Consider the following 15400-nt stretch of genomic DNA (forward strand, 5'->3'; position numbering starts at 1 on the left):
AAGAAATCACAATAAACTTTCAAAAATTCACACGTTTATATTTTTTTATTATAACTTAATTAATACTTAAATAAAATAATTAATTCATTTTTTTAGTTTTTATGTATAAAAATAATAAGTATGACTAATTGAAGAAACTTCTAATGCTTCCTATAAGCTTAAATAATTTTTCAATTTGTATAAATACTAATATTTTATTTTGCTTAAATGATTTTTGAAGGGAAAAAAAAATCCCAGAAGCTTCTATAGTGCCTCCCCACCCCACCTCATCCCATCCTCAAACTTCTAGTGTCATCCCACCCCATCATCTCTTGAGTCTTCACTCTCCTCAAACTTCTCATCGAGTCAGCCCACCCCGTCTTCCAACACCATTGTGTCCCCTCATCGCGCCATCACCCAACCCAGACCTCGACGCCAATCACACACAACACCACCCACCTCCCCGCCACCTAACCCATGATCTCGGTATGCGCAATCCACAATGTTCAAATTTGGTCGCAATAATGTTATTGGAGTCATGGTCACTATTCTGTTCGTACTTTTTAATTTGATTTGTATCTTATTATGAGTTGAGATTGTATTGAGTAATTTGATTTATTTGGAAAAAATGCATTTTTTTGTGAAAATTCTTCTCTGTATTTGCTTCATCTGTTTAATCACGTACTATTTATCTTCTTCCTTTGCTTCACCACTTTGATGTTTTTGTGGTTGGAGAGTATGAATTCTATGAAAATAATAATTTTTTATTGATAAGAAACGATTTCTTACCTAAAGAATGCACGGTATGCTAAAGAAGAAGTTGATTTTGTCATATCATTTTGTTCTAACAACAAAAAACTCAATACAAATTGTTTCTTAGTCTAAAAAACCCACGAAACACCCCTTATTGAAGATGTTGTTAGTCTGTCATCTATGTAAATATACTTTTATTATATATTCTTGAATTATTTAAAAAATACATAATTATAAATATTTGATACTTATATATTTATCTCCATCCCGAATATCATTCATCATTTACCTGCTATTTGTATAGACTAGCTTCTTTGTCTTGAGAAATTTTATAATTATTCCTAATATATGTAAACTCTAAGCTAATTTAACCTATGATTAACCTAATTTAAAAATATACTCGGCCTAGTAATAGAGAATTGGATAAATATACAATTTTTCTTAAAAAAGTCTCTTCTAAAAATATATTCTAATTTTAATAATTCAAATGGCCTAATTAAATTGGAAATTAAATTATATGGGGGGCATGAAAAAATGTGTAGGAGGAATCTTTTCTCCCACGTGTAGAAACGAAAGAGAATCATCCATGTAGTGTGGGGCCTTTGTCATCTTATCTATCTTTTTCATCGCATTTCATTGTCAAAGTCCATAACAATTATTCATTAAATTATATAAATATAAGGAAGAATCACTGAACTGAAACAAAAGAATCAAACGGTTCTGATTATGGATGCAAAGGCTGATTAGAAACTTTACCATCAGATTGGTGGGGTCCTTATTTGAGTGAACAAAATTGACCTACAAATGAAGGGTCATAATTGTGGGGTTGACCCAAATTATAATCATGGTGCTGCTACTGTGTTCAGCACTAGATATACATACTTACACAGAATGCCCTATATAAGCATTTGCTTGAAAACCCTGGTCTTCTTTCTCATGCCTCTTTTATTGTGGTTTTTTTTTCTTTCTTTTCTCTCTCTCTCTCTCTGTGAAATGGAGCCGTTTGCTTAGAGCTGCTTCTTCTGATCTTTGAATCTGTAAGTGCTTTCATCCCCTTATCTGATTTTATTCTGTGAATTTGTGTTGCTACTTGCATGTTTCAGGGCCTCTCCAGAAAGCATACTTTTTTTTTTTTTTTAAAAATGTTATCTTTTGATGGGTCATCTCTGAAAAGGGTTTTTGTTTCTTGGGCCAAATTTGATTTTGCATGTTTTTTTTTATGAGATCAATTTTACAATTTTGGGTGGTTAGAACAAAGGGTTGAACAACATATACTTAGAGGGGAAAATTTTGAATTTGGGGAGAAGGAATTTGAAGTAATTTTTATTTATTTATTTATGTATTTATTTTTTATATTTGGGGCTTTTTAAAACATGATGTGCAGCTTCACCTGGGAGTAAAGGGTGTGAAGGTTGAAGGGATTTTCTTTATTCTGATTGTGTGGTATGATGTACATATCTACTTAGAGGGGAAAATTTTGAATTTGGGTCTTGAATATACGCTGAAGAAAAAATTGTCTGCTCTTGAGATTGCTGTGTTGGTATTGACTTAATTAAAGCCTTAGCCTTTAGTAGGTAATTACCCACGTCAAAAGTTGATTTAACTAAAGTATAAGATATTTTGTTTCATGGATTTGATTCCAGTAGTCAATCGTAATTTCAACTGGCATGGGATATTTGTATTCTTATGTACATCTATGTTGAATGGCATATTTCTTCTAATTGGGGATCATGCTTAATTTTTCTTTTATTTACCCCCTTTTGTCTCCCCCCTTTCCATCCATATTTTCCCTGACCACACTTTATTATTTCTACTTGGAACTTTGGGATATAAGCTAATGCAACATGGTTTTTGTAAATTATTTATACGATATTGATGTCTTTGTGAATGATCTGTTTGGTGTTTTGGCAAGTTTTCTGTTGGCTTAACCTGGGCTTGCAAAAGCTTCGTTTTTTGATTAAGCCCAATGATGTTGTACTTTGATTTTCAGTGTTGTTGGGATAAGGCTTTGTTGTTGTTGTATTTTGTACTATATCATCATGTTCCTTAACTATTTGCCTTTGATTTTCAGTGATCTAGATATCTAGATACAGAATTGGAAATGGATTCAAATGGGAGCCTACGTGCTAACACCTGGGCAAGGTCGTCGTCCTTGACCTCTCCTGCAAGTGGTTTATCCTCAGATCCTCTTTCTTTCCCAGGTTTTGGTTTGCAGCATAATCAACAAAAATGGGATGTTCCCTCAAATTCAGATTTTGGGATCAGGGCTGAAGCACCTTTCAAAGAATTCAATCAGCCCTCTCAAACCCAGTCTCCGCTTCCTTGCAACTCAAACAATGAGATTGAAATCCCTGGTCAAGAAAACTGTCATCTGAGTGAATCATCACAAACCAATACACTCCAAGATTGGGACCCCAGTGTGATGTTGAATAACCTATCTTTCTTGGAAGAAAAGATTCATCAGCTCCAGGATCTAGTGCATTTGATTGCTCGTCAAAAAGGCATTGGACAACCCAATGAACTTGTAACTCAGGAACAGCAGCTCGTTACAACTGATCTCACATCAATCATTATTCAATTGATCTCTACCGCAGGTAGTCTTCTCCCTTCTGCTAGGCATAACCTTGTAAACACTAGTTCATTGGTTGGACAGATTGACCAGCTTCGTGGGACAACCATTCCTCCTGGGACCGGTGCAAGTAACGGCTGTATTCAACCACAGAATAATGGTGGAAAAATATTGTCTGATCAGTCCATGCAGACTGATCTACCTAATAGCGGTGAAATGGAGCAAAAGTACAATATGGTAGAACATGACTTGAAAGATGAAGAAGATGTAGAGGATGGAGAAAACCTTGCCCCTGGTTCATATGAGATTCTACAATTAGAAAAAGAAGAAATCCTTGCTCCTCATACCCATTTCTGTACAATTTGTGGGAAGGGGTTCAAGAGAGATGCAAATCTTCGAATGCACATGCGAGGCCATGGTGACGAGTACAAAACCCCAGCAGCGCTTGCCAAACCGCACAAAGAATCTGCATCACCAAAGCCTATCAAGAGGTATTCCTGCCCCTATCCTGGCTGCAAGCGCAACAAGGATCACAAGAAGTTCCAGCCTCTGAAGACGATCTTATGTGTCAAAAACCATTACAAAAGGACGCATTGTGACAAGAGTTACACTTGCAGTAGGTGCAACACCAAGAAGTTCTCAGTCATGGCTGATCTAAAAACTCATGAAAAACACTGTGGTAAGGATAAATGGCTCTGTTCGTGTGGCACAACATTTTCTAGGAAAGACAAGCTTTTTGGGCACATTGCTCTTTTCCAAGGGCATGCACCAGCCATTCCTTTGGATGACACTAAAGGGGCAGGGGTAGCTGAGGCACCCATTCATGATAGCAAAGAGAACAACAGTAAGGTGCAGAGCATGAACTTCACTTTTGGATCAAATCCTTCAAATGCAAATGAAGTTCCAAATGCCATGGATGTAAAAGGCGATAGCGATGATCCTATCAATTATTTCTCATCATTGAACTTTGAAGCCAACTTTGGTGAGTTTAATGAATTCACCAGACCTCTATTTGATGACCCAGAAGGTTCGTTCTCTTTTGTCATGCCTGGATCTTTCAAATCTGGAGGAGAATCTAGTTCTGACAATCTTTTATAACAATGGTACTACCATTGGTTCTGTAATAACTTAATATCTATGTTTCTCTTAATTGTGAAGATATAACTTTCGGGTTTGTGTTAAATTTGTAAAGCCGGTTTAATTTCATGACCATGCAAATCCTTAAGAAGGATGTTAGATTTTCTTGATGATTTTATAAATTATAAATTGCGCGTCTCGGTTATTCAGCTACCTTTTACTGGGTTGTCAAAAGGACGAGCATATGCTTGATCTTTTTTAACAAACAGCTTTTATATCGGTTGTTCTCTTGTTCAAACGCCACAACTACTCCTTAGAGGCCAATAAGAATCAGAATTGCCCGAGATGAGTAAGAGTTACAAGAAAATTCTAACTGCAATTTGCGATCTTCTCTTGATCTAAAGATCTAAACATCATAATTTAAATAATAAGGAAGTTGCAAAATAAAATAATAACTTGAATTTAGTTATAAAAATATCATCAAATAATATAAAAAATTATCATATAATCATATAATTTTTATAATATTTTTGGATTTCTTTTAGCCATGTATCCTATCATCACAGATCTGGATAGGATCTAGGAGGGGCACTGGATTCAAGAAGCTTGGCTTTCCTTCTACAAAATTCTACTAAAGCAGGTAGATTCACTTGATTTTTGAACATTATCAATTTTATGTAATAGAGGTTATTAACAAGATTAAGTTTCTTATGTATAGACAAGTACACCTATTACATTTGTTTTAGTATCTTGACAGAGAACTTAAGCCATTTTAGGGACATAAACAAAAAGGCGTGTTTCTAGTCACTCAAAGTTCTAGCCAAATAAGGAACGAACTTTCCAAATAGATGTACGTACTGCGCAATCGAGGAAGCATTCAAAATCATATATCAGACACCTTGCTCCACTTAACACAAATATTTATTTATTTTTCATTGCAACAATAAAACAAATAACAAGGAGATGAATGCCAACATCACTATGCAAACCTTTTTGTAAATCATACCTTAGGACGAAAAGGATTAAATGCATTGCGTGTGAACATTTACAAAGGATCCAAAAATCCAAAAACTAAATTAAGGAATAAAAAATAAGAAATAAGAATTCTAAAGAAACAAAGTACTAATTAAAACTAAAACACGTATAAATAAATAAAAAAAATACATAAATCTCTACCTTGAAATAACCTTATTTTGGCTAGCTAAACAATCACCATGGGGTTTTGGTACTCACTAGAAGCAAGAATAAGTTTAGGTCATCAACATAAGACCTGAACAATTAATGTACATTCAACCTTAAGATTATTGTCTACAACATAAGTAAATATGGCAATCAATATGATCAAACCAAATATAAAAAAATATCATACACCACTTACCTATCAGAATATAACTGAATAACTTTCATCTTAGTTCTAATCTCATTCCTTTTGTATTCTCTTTATGTTTCAACACTATAGGTATATTACCAGGGTTAGATACAGTGCCTCGTATTTTTGTGGTTGAACTATGGCTAAAATCTTATATTTGAAAGGGATTTGAGGATTTTGATTTGATTATCTGTGTACTTTCCACAAACCATCCAATTTTCTGAAGTACAAAAGACAGACACAGTAAATGAAAATAATTGGGTATAACATGTTTCTTGCGTATGAGAGTGTTCTTGTTCTTGGGAATGGTTCTTTAGAGATATTTTATTTGTGTGGGAGAATCAGACTAAGGGCTCTATTTTTGTCTTATCATATGTGAGTCATGCATCTATATATTATTAGGACTTCTCAACATTTCATGTTTGGTTTCAGTTCCTTTCTTTGGATGAATAGGTTTTTTTTTTTAATTGTTAGGCTTCCCTTCATAATTGACTTGTCCTGTCTGAGGAAGGACTCCCTTATTAGATTGCTTGTCTACTGTGTTGTAGATATGTCACAAAGGTTAAATGCATTGCTTGCATTTTAGGTGCTAAACCCTAAGTCATGAAGTATGAATGTCTTCTGTTTAGAATATAGAATCAAGATTGTTTTTTTTTTGTTTTTTTTATTTCACTTTTCCCTTGGTCAGAAATTAGATACCACGAAACAGTGAATTATCTTTCAACCTGGATGCAAACACTTATTTCACATTATTAATAATTATGTGTGTGATCTGTATACTTATTTTGTGTGCTTTTTTTTTTTTTTTCTTCAAGTGCTTAATCTCTAGATGTGCCTGTTGTGTTGGGGGGCAATGTACGGGTCAACACTTGAGTAAAATGCAAATATGTGGTTGGTATGCACTTTTGAAGTAACAAATGGGTGCTACATGCTAAGAGAAGGAAACAATTCCTATCAGTTAACCAAGAGCTGGGCATGATATCTGTTGCCATGGACATAGACCTTTCACACTCCCTTTCGATTCAAGTTCTCGTGACTCAATAAATTCAATTTTGTATTTATAATCTTTTTGGAGTAAAGTATCAAATTAGTCTCTCACTTTTGGAGGCGGTGTCAATTTGATCCCTAAGATTTAAAAAATGTCAAAATGATCCTCGATTTTACATTCTATTTGTCACGTTAGTCTCTACTGTTAGTAGTCTCTTAACACCGTTAGTAAATATGTGATGTAGCACGTTAAGTGCCACCTGGACACACACGTGGAACTTCCACATCAGTTTCTTCTACTTGCTACGTAAGGAAGGACTAAATTGACATTAAAGGAACTAAAATGACATAATTTAGTTGATCATCTTTTTTTCCAAAATGTTAAAATCCTAACGGCTACTTTATCATAATGCAAGTTTGTAAACTAAAACAAACATAGGAAAAATAAAGTTACAAATCATGAATGCAAGTTTGTCAAATAAGAATAACGCCTCAACAAATCAACCCATTCATCCAAAGCCCCTCTCATTCATTATTGGAACACACGCATCTCAAACAGAGAACACTTCCTTCTCTCAAAAGCTTCACATCTCACACTACACCACTACGTTATTCTCAATAACCTCTTAAACCAAAATCCCAAACCCTTCACTCTCAAAAACTACTCCAACGGTTTAAACGCAAACAACAACGCGTTTGAATGATATAGTGTTGGTTCATCTACGCTGGTTCAACACGAGAAGACCAAATGCAGTAAAAAACAAAACCCTTACCTCTACTGGAAAGCACTGATTGCGTCAATCAATACTGAAGGATGACGATTATCGACGTGGAACACACAAAAGCACTAATTGCGTCAATGAACAGTGAAGGATGACGAAGAACGACAACCATCACCACTGGGAGAGCGATGATCGATGTGGACCTAGCACAGGAACACTATCCTTCAACCATAGGAGGGAGAAAATGGTGAGAGGAAATTCATCACATTTTCAATTAAACTGAAAACTATTAGGGATCAATTTGATACTATATACAAAAATTGACTCTTCATTTTCCAATATAACATTTAAAATTATGTCATATTAGTCCCTATAACATGGTTATTTTCCAATTATGCTTATTTTGATATTTTTTTAATCTCAGGGATCAAATTGACAGCTCCTCCAAAAGTGAGGAACTAATTTAGTACTTTACTCAAAATCTTGTTGTATATAATTTCAAAAATTGAGTAAATTACATTAACCATTTATGAGATTTCGCAAAATTACACAAACTCTTTATGTTTCTTTTTACTCCTATATATATATATATATATATATATATATATATATATATATATATATATCAATTTCCGTGAAAATAAATCAATAAATAAATAAATAATTGTTTCTATTTTTTTCATGATACATAGGAGAGTGCAAGATCCAACCAAACACGTAGGCTTTATAAATATCTTGTATACACAGTGGCATTTAAGCATTATTAGAATTTGTTTACAAGAATAATGTAAGTGTAATTATGAAAAATCTTATTTACTTATTTAAATTTATTATATAAACATGTTTGTTTGGGAAAGCTTGGGCAATTGCTTAAGATATATCCATAAGCTGGTTTAAGCTTATTTTTATTAAACTCTTCACATGACGTACGAAAACATAAATACTTCTATAAAAAACAGTTTGATTCTGCCGATTCTTCGATTATAAAAGCAATTTTATATTTACTAACACTATTTTATATGTTATAATTATAAATTAATTATCATTATGATGACATTTAATGAGAAAACACTGAAAAAATATTTTACACTAGATAAATTCATGAAATTTTATTTTGATGTAGTATAGCACTATTCACAATCCCTGTTGTGAGGAGGGTTTTTAAGACGTTGCTACCAGCTGGCTAAAATCTAATTGATTAATATTTATAGGTAATGTTTGCAATAAAAAAAAGTTTAAGGCATTGCAACCAGCAAATGAGAATACTGTGGTCAATCAAGACTGTTCAGCTGGCTCAACTGAACTGTTTTTGCCACTGGCTCAGAGTCCATATTGAGAGTTGTGAAGTAGAATTAGCTTCAAACCGCTTGCAACTCCCTTTGATGGCTTCCTTAAACGACAAAATTTCTCCCTTAAGACTACGTCGTCTTGGCAAGACCAAGTCTGTCCTCGAGGAATGCTTTTGTCCCACAAGAACCTCTCAGAGAATGGATTCACTAGACTCTCACGAAACTCTTGCACTGGTTCACATAGCAACCCCTGAAGCAGTCACAGAAAGAGTAATGTCAAAAGTTTAAAATATTGAGTCGAGTGGAGGAAGAATGCTAGGAACACACTTTTTAGCATACTCCTTCAAACACACTCTCTTAAACTGATTAAAATTTATTAAAAACTGCAAAATCAAAGAGAGTCATTAAATATTAAATATGATGTGAGACCACCAAATTTTATCATTTTTAATAAATTTCAGCTAATGAAAGTGTTTGAAGGAGTGTGGTAGAGTGTGTGTTCCTAGCATTTCTCGAGTAGAGTAATAGGAAAGGAGCATGTTATATAGATAACTCGATACCTCTGCCATGCATTTGATTTTCAATGTGACATCCTCACTAAGCAGGATAAGTTGTCCATCATTTTGGTTTCTTCTGTATAGAAGAGCAAAGTCAAGGATGTGATCTTCTACTGTTGGTGAAGCAATTTCCATGGAGAACTTCTGGGTTGAAAGAGAAGTCCAACTCTCTTCACTCAACTGAGTCAGAGGAGAAGCAGGTGGGGTTGGAGCAATTAGCCTTCCCTCATCCACTGAGCTCTGGATATGAATCCACCAGTTTGACTTCACCATACATTCTTCAATCCATTCCAATGCCAAAGAAGACTCTGAAATTCTTCTGAAAATTGTGAACTGTTGCTTCATACGGTCCAGTTCCCTTATGACTGATATTGCATAGTGATAACTGGGTTTGTTAGAAACAACAACACTTCATTTGAAATAGTAAAGAACAAGGCACATAATGTTTTTAAAACACATTACCCAATCTTGGAATGATTAACCGAGTCCCCTTGAGACCTTGTAAAAGCTGCAGAGCTTTCCTTGATTCCTTGTTCACAAGAGATGTAGTATCCACAATCATGTCCCAGCTTCTCTTCTTTGGCACCCCACTAATATCCTGCAAATGAAAAAAATGTAACCATACACTAAACAATGTATTGAACCATTCTCAATAAATATGAATGCATGATATTATACTATGTCAACTTACAGAAGGGTTAAAACGCTGGTCTAAAATTTGTCCACAATTACTAAAATGAAGGCTTTTGGAAGCAGAAACAGGACAACAAGTGCCTGATCTCCTCTTGTCTCCCGAGTTCCTCAGTGATTGGAAGGGTATCCTTTCCACTCGGTCCTTCAAATCTTGCTCCTGTGCAAACTTGATATGGCTGCTGAAAGGATTTCTTTGCAATTTTTGATCCTGGACTCCTTTTAGAGTTTGATTCTCTTCGTTTGAGGTGGGGATCATGTTTTCATCTGGATATAAGTTGGGACAAAAATTATCCTTCTTTTTCAAAAGCTGCAATCGAAGGGTATTTGGACTGAAGTTTTCCTTATCTGGAGTGAAGATCTCTTCTTCCTCTTCTTCCCCATCCAAATCAGAGAGAAGATCCTTTGAGATTGTTTTGTTTATGACATCCTTCTGATTCATTCTGTGTAAAGAGGGGCCTATGCTTTCATTTGGATACATGTCAGGATTAAATGTACCCTTTGAAAGGGGTGACCTTTGTGATTTGGAATGTTTAATTTCTTCTACCTTGCCTTTCTTTTTCAGAAGCCGCAAATGAAGGGTATTTGGACTGAAGTTTTCCTTATCTGGAGTGAAGATTTCTTCTTCCTCTTCCCCCTCCAAATCAGAGAATAGATCCCTTGAAATTGTTCTATTTATGCTATCCTTCTGGTTTATGTTGCATAAAGTGGAGCCTATGTTTTCATTTGGATACATGTCAGGATTAAACGTACCCTTTGAAAGGGGTGATCTTCGTGACTTGGAACGTTTAATTTCTTCTACCTTACCCTTCTTTTTCAGAAGCCGCAATTGAAGGGCATTTGGATTTAAGTTTTCCTCCTCAGGAATGAAGATTTCTTTTTCCTTTAAAGTGGGATCTATGCTTTCATTTGGATAGATATCACAATTAAATGTATCCCTTAAAATGTGTCGTGACCTTTGTGACTTGGAATGTTTAATTCCTTCTATTTTACCCTTCTTTAAAAATCGCAAGTGGAGAGTATTCGGACTGATGTTTTCTTTATCTGGAGTGTAGATTTCTTCGTCGTCTTCTTCTACTTCCCCATCCAGAACAGAGGAAAGATTCTTTGAGATTGTTCTGTTTCTGATATCCTTCTCATTGCTCATTGCAACTTCAACATTGGCTGCATTCTTCAGTATGCTCTTGCTAGTTCGAACCTGAGGAGCACTAGTAGCTTTACCTCTTCTTGACCAAATATTTGTTGAAGTTTTCTCCATTGCTTTTATGCAGCTTTCAAGATTTTCCATATCAGAGTGCTGGGTCTGGTCCTCATTCATAATATTCAAAACTACTTCTTGTGGCATTGACAAATTGACTGATTCTATCTGATGCGGTGTGGGGGAGATGCTATATGCGTGCTTGTTTCTAACATCTTGAACTATTTCATTGAGTGAGTGCCCTTGGTCATGACAAAATTTATCATTCAGCAGCTGAGACAGTGATCTATACATATGTTGCTTTCCTTCATCAGATAGAGAATCCATAGCAACTTTCTCAACAATTTTGATTTGTTCAACTTTGGTTCCAGGCATAACTTCCTCAACTGGCAGAAATACATCCTCAGAATTGAAATTTCCAGCTCCAGCAATAAAAGCATCTGTAACACTTCCGTCATCTCTGAGGGTACATTCGGATTCAGATTCATTAGTTGTTATTACATCTTCAGCGGCATGAAGAGATTCTGGTACTGTAAAAATATCTATAATGCTTTCATCATCTTCAGATTCACATTCAGTTTCTTCAGGCATTATTACCGCTTCAGGTGCACTTTTCTCACCAAGAGATGATGGAGCTGTATTTACAGGCAAGCTAGAATAATGCTTTTCAAACAAATTCTCATGACCAGATGGCAATGGAGAAGTAAATATGTCAGGTGGAGTATGGAACTGCAGCATTTTGGTCTCCAAAACAGCTTCCACAGCTGGCAAACATGAAGTATCAGACAAATTTTCTGTCAGTGTGTCATCACATTCCACAAGTGATTCCACATAAGTTGGTGATAGAACCTGGCTCACAGAGTCACACAAATTGTTTTCACCATCAGATATCGTAGGCAAATATGATGTTTCAGTTCCAAAAGGGTCACTTGGGATTCCAATTGCTTCCTCTTTTGATGGGCTCTTCCTTTCTTCCTCACAACATAAAGAAATCATGTCTTCCAACATCCAAGGTTCCAAGGGAATTTCCTCTTTCACAGTTAGTTCCACATTCTCATCTAGGAATAAAGAACTGATATCCTCAACAATTGAATCCATTGATTCAATTTCTTCCATTTCAGCAGGACAGCAGTTCAAGTTCTGCAGGTCCCAAAAACATATTATAATTACAACAGAAAACAGAAAAGCAAGCCTGGTACATGGATCAATCAACACGGCAAATTTTTAAAAATATAACACAAGACTTAACTAATATTAAAACATATAAAATTAGTATAAATTAATATGAATCAAAAAAGAGAACTGATTTTTGTAAGGTGATCACACGAATAATTAGAAAAATAATATAATATTATAATATTTTTTTAATCATTGTAATATGCTCATTTGCACTTGTATAAAATTTAAAATAATTTTAAAAAAATGTGTAAAAAAACTATAAAATGAAGCTAGACATAAATACATGCCCACACCTTTTGTGGTATCTTTTCTATGAGCACTAAAAGTACTCCATTCAAACAGCCAGAAAATAATGTCTAATCTCTTTTAGACGTGGAAATCAACAAAGTGAGTTTTACTTCTTGCAATAAAACTTTCTATGAAAATTACAACTCAAATCATTCAAAACAAAACAAACTATTTTAATCCTATAATTAATTTTATCTAATAATGGTAATACACTCAAAATAAATAAAACATCTTGTGTGGTATTCACTTTTATAAACACTAAAAGTATTACCTAGTTCATGGTTAAAAGACTAATGTTTAACTGTGATGTAGAGATCAACAAAGTAGATTTTATCTTTGTTGATTTTACCTTTCTTTAATAAAGTATTTTTCATGGACACGACTAATAATCAAATCCTGTACACTAACACATGTTCAAGAGACTCAACTATCTATCAACTATGTTGAGCTTGTTTGTACCTAGTGCACTAACTAATTTTGAAATGTGAATGCTTCCTTGCTCGATTCATTTTATTTATGAACCTCAAATAATGTTCTCATCCTATTCAATTACCAAAACTCCCAAACAAAACATTTAATTCAAAGTAAATTAATTAAAGAAAAAAGAATCAAGAACAATCTCCGCAAACATAGCGAATGAAATCGTATTCGTACCTGCATTTCTTCCTCCTCTTCTTTTTCTTCTTCCTCCTCTTCCGCAACCGAATCCAATTGCGCCACAAACGGGTTCTCCAAATCATACGCGCGACTAACCGGAATCCAGTGCAGCCGATAAACCCTACTCGAAACCCCGACCCTCAGCGTTTCACCTTCCTTCATCTCCACGCTCACCATCGGTTCGATCCTCCTCCCGGACACCCACGTTCCGTGCACTGCCACGTCATCAACATTCAAGAAAACCTCATAAAAACTCGAGCCTTTTTTCAATCGACAAATGTTAGTTTGTTAGAAATCATGGCTTTAAATTGTGATCGAGTTTACGTTTGCGACGAGTAAGAAAACCTTTACATTACAGGCAACTGCAGAAAGATTTGTTGATGCAGTCGCAATTAGGGTTGCGGACAGATATTCAAAATCATGGTTAGAATGTTGGTTTTCGTTAGCAGAGAGACGATCAAAAACCAAAAAGAAAAGAAGAAAAAAGAGTGATTGAATACCGGAAGATAAGTCGAGGAGGGAGAAGGTTCTGGAAGAGGGATTGGAGCGGATCTGGAGGTGGAAGCGGCTGATGCTGGGGTGCGTCAGCATGAGGTCGCAGTCGGGGTGACGACCCACGAGAAGCACGTTCACGTGATCGGCACTTGACTGCTTCTGATCGGTGGGCTTGTTGACGATGAAGATGTTTTTGAGGACCGTGTTGTTCTTCAGCACCGTTAGAACTGGGATTTCGCCCTCTTTTTCTTCTTCTGCCTTGGATTGATTCTCTAAACCCATCGTCGAAGCGAACGGTGTTTTCCTTCTTTCTTGGTTTTGTGAGGAGTGTGGTTCAGTTTGAAGGAGTGAAGGAGAGAGTGAGGTTCTTAAGAAATGAGAGGGAGAGAGAGTTTGAATTATTGGAAAACGGTGACCGTTTTGCTACGAATGAATTATTGGCAACGGCTATTTCTGGCTTGGTTTTTAATTGAGTTTTAATGCCGATTTGTTTCTTTTATTAATTTTAAATGTGTGGTTTTACTCAACCTGGATTCTATGTATGCACACAATTTGTATGTGTAGAGGTTTCAATTTATGTTAATTTATTTTTTAATTTTTTATACAACTATTTCTTTTTTTATCAAATAATTAATTAAAAATATTTTCATGTAATTTTTAAAATAATCATTATAAAAGTTACCAAATTCATGGTATACAATAATTCTTCGTTTTATGTTTTTGTTAGAAGAATTTATATTATCAATATGTATTACAATATGCATTGTTTATGGTATATATTTTCCTTTGCTGCTCATGTTATATATTATTTATTCATAATTTAACAATTTAATAATATGTTACAAATTTTTTTTACACGAATATAGTATAAAATCATGTGTTTTTATGTTAGTGGTTAAAATGTTAGTTTATCTATAAAAAAATTAAATATTTTTTTAGATCAACATAACATTGATGTGAAGTTTTTGTCATTAATGATTAATTTTTACCCGCAAACTTAACTAATCCCCAATTTAATTAGATATTTATCATTCTTAAATTACATTTCTTCTATCCATAACTTGAAATCGTGTGTAAGGAGATTGAATCCAATTGTTGGTAATTAAATCTCTTTGAAACATCTCTTAAAAAAAAAGTCTATAGGGTCTTTTAATTTATTAGGTCACAGACTAATTTTACTCACATTAATTCAAGAAAATTTTGTACAGAATAAATTAAATATAAGGTCTCATGCTAAATAATCATTCTTTTATATATGAATGTTACATAATCTTACATCAATGGTATGGGTTAAAACAATGTCTATGAAAAATTAATTAAAAAATAAAAATAATTATATTTTATTAATTTGTGTCAATTCACATCTAGAATGATTACTAATATATTCTATCTTAATTATTTATTAATTTTGAATTTATTAATGAATATTCTTTAAACACTTACTAGTAAAAGTATTTAGTTATGCACCATTCAATTTTGAAGATGTAGATGCCTTGTCGAAGTACAAAATTGAAGTCTGTCACTCAATTGATATGCATGATTAGGCATAAAATAAAACCACGCTTCTTTTTTTGGACAGAAAATAAAACCA

General features: G+C 34.3%; 2 protein-coding genes across 2 annotated transcripts; one reads left to right on the plus strand and one right to left on the minus strand.

The window, feature by feature from the left end:
- The first annotated feature begins 1620 nt into the window (after positions 1-1620).
- LOC114390560 (protein SENSITIVE TO PROTON RHIZOTOXICITY 1-like) lies at positions 1621-4591 on the plus strand. The gene is made up of 2 exons (XM_028351326.1): positions 1621-1769; positions 2804-4591. Exon 2 carries the CDS (start codon positions 2834-2836, stop codon positions 4397-4399), a length of 1566 nt encoding a protein of 521 aa, XP_028207127.1. The 5' UTR covers positions 1621-1769; positions 2804-2833; the 3' UTR covers positions 4400-4591.
- A 3947-nt stretch (positions 4592-8538) lies between these two features.
- On the minus strand, positions 8539-14237 carry LOC114389443 (FHA domain-containing protein PS1). Its single transcript, XM_028350120.1, has 6 exons — positions 13815-14237; positions 13312-13529; positions 9994-12330; positions 9765-9900; positions 9306-9667; positions 8539-8995 (listed from the first exon to the last, which is right to left on the minus strand). Exons 1-6 carry the CDS (start codon positions 14089-14091, stop codon positions 8777-8779), a joined length of 3549 nt encoding a protein of 1182 aa, XP_028205921.1. The 5' UTR covers positions 14092-14237; the 3' UTR covers positions 8539-8776.
- Between the last annotated feature and the right edge of the window lie 1163 nt (positions 14238-15400).

Source organism: Glycine soja, chromosome 16 (assembly GCF_004193775.1).
Source record: "Glycine soja cultivar W05 chromosome 16, ASM419377v2, whole genome shotgun sequence".
NCBI lineage: Eukaryota > Viridiplantae > Streptophyta > Magnoliopsida > Fabales > Fabaceae > Glycine > Glycine soja.

Excerpts from the sequence above, each read along its gene's own strand:
- LOC114389443 (XM_028350120.1), bottom strand. The coding sequence starts at position 14,091 with ATGGGTTTAGAGAATCAATCCAAGGCAGAAGAAGAAAAAGAGGGCGAA. Across the intron at positions 9,901-9,993 it reads ACCAGCGTTTTAACCCTTCT|GATATTAGTGGGGTGCCAAA; the intron begins GTAAGTTGACAT and ends TTTCATTTGCAG. Across the intron at positions 9,668-9,764 it reads GTTAATCATTCCAAGATTGG|TCATAAGGGAACTGGACCGT; the intron begins GTAATGTGTTTT and ends ATGCAATATCAG.
- LOC114390560 (XM_028351326.1), top strand. The coding sequence starts at position 2,834 with ATGGATTCAAATGGGAGCCTACGTGCTAACACCTGGGCAAGGTCGTCG.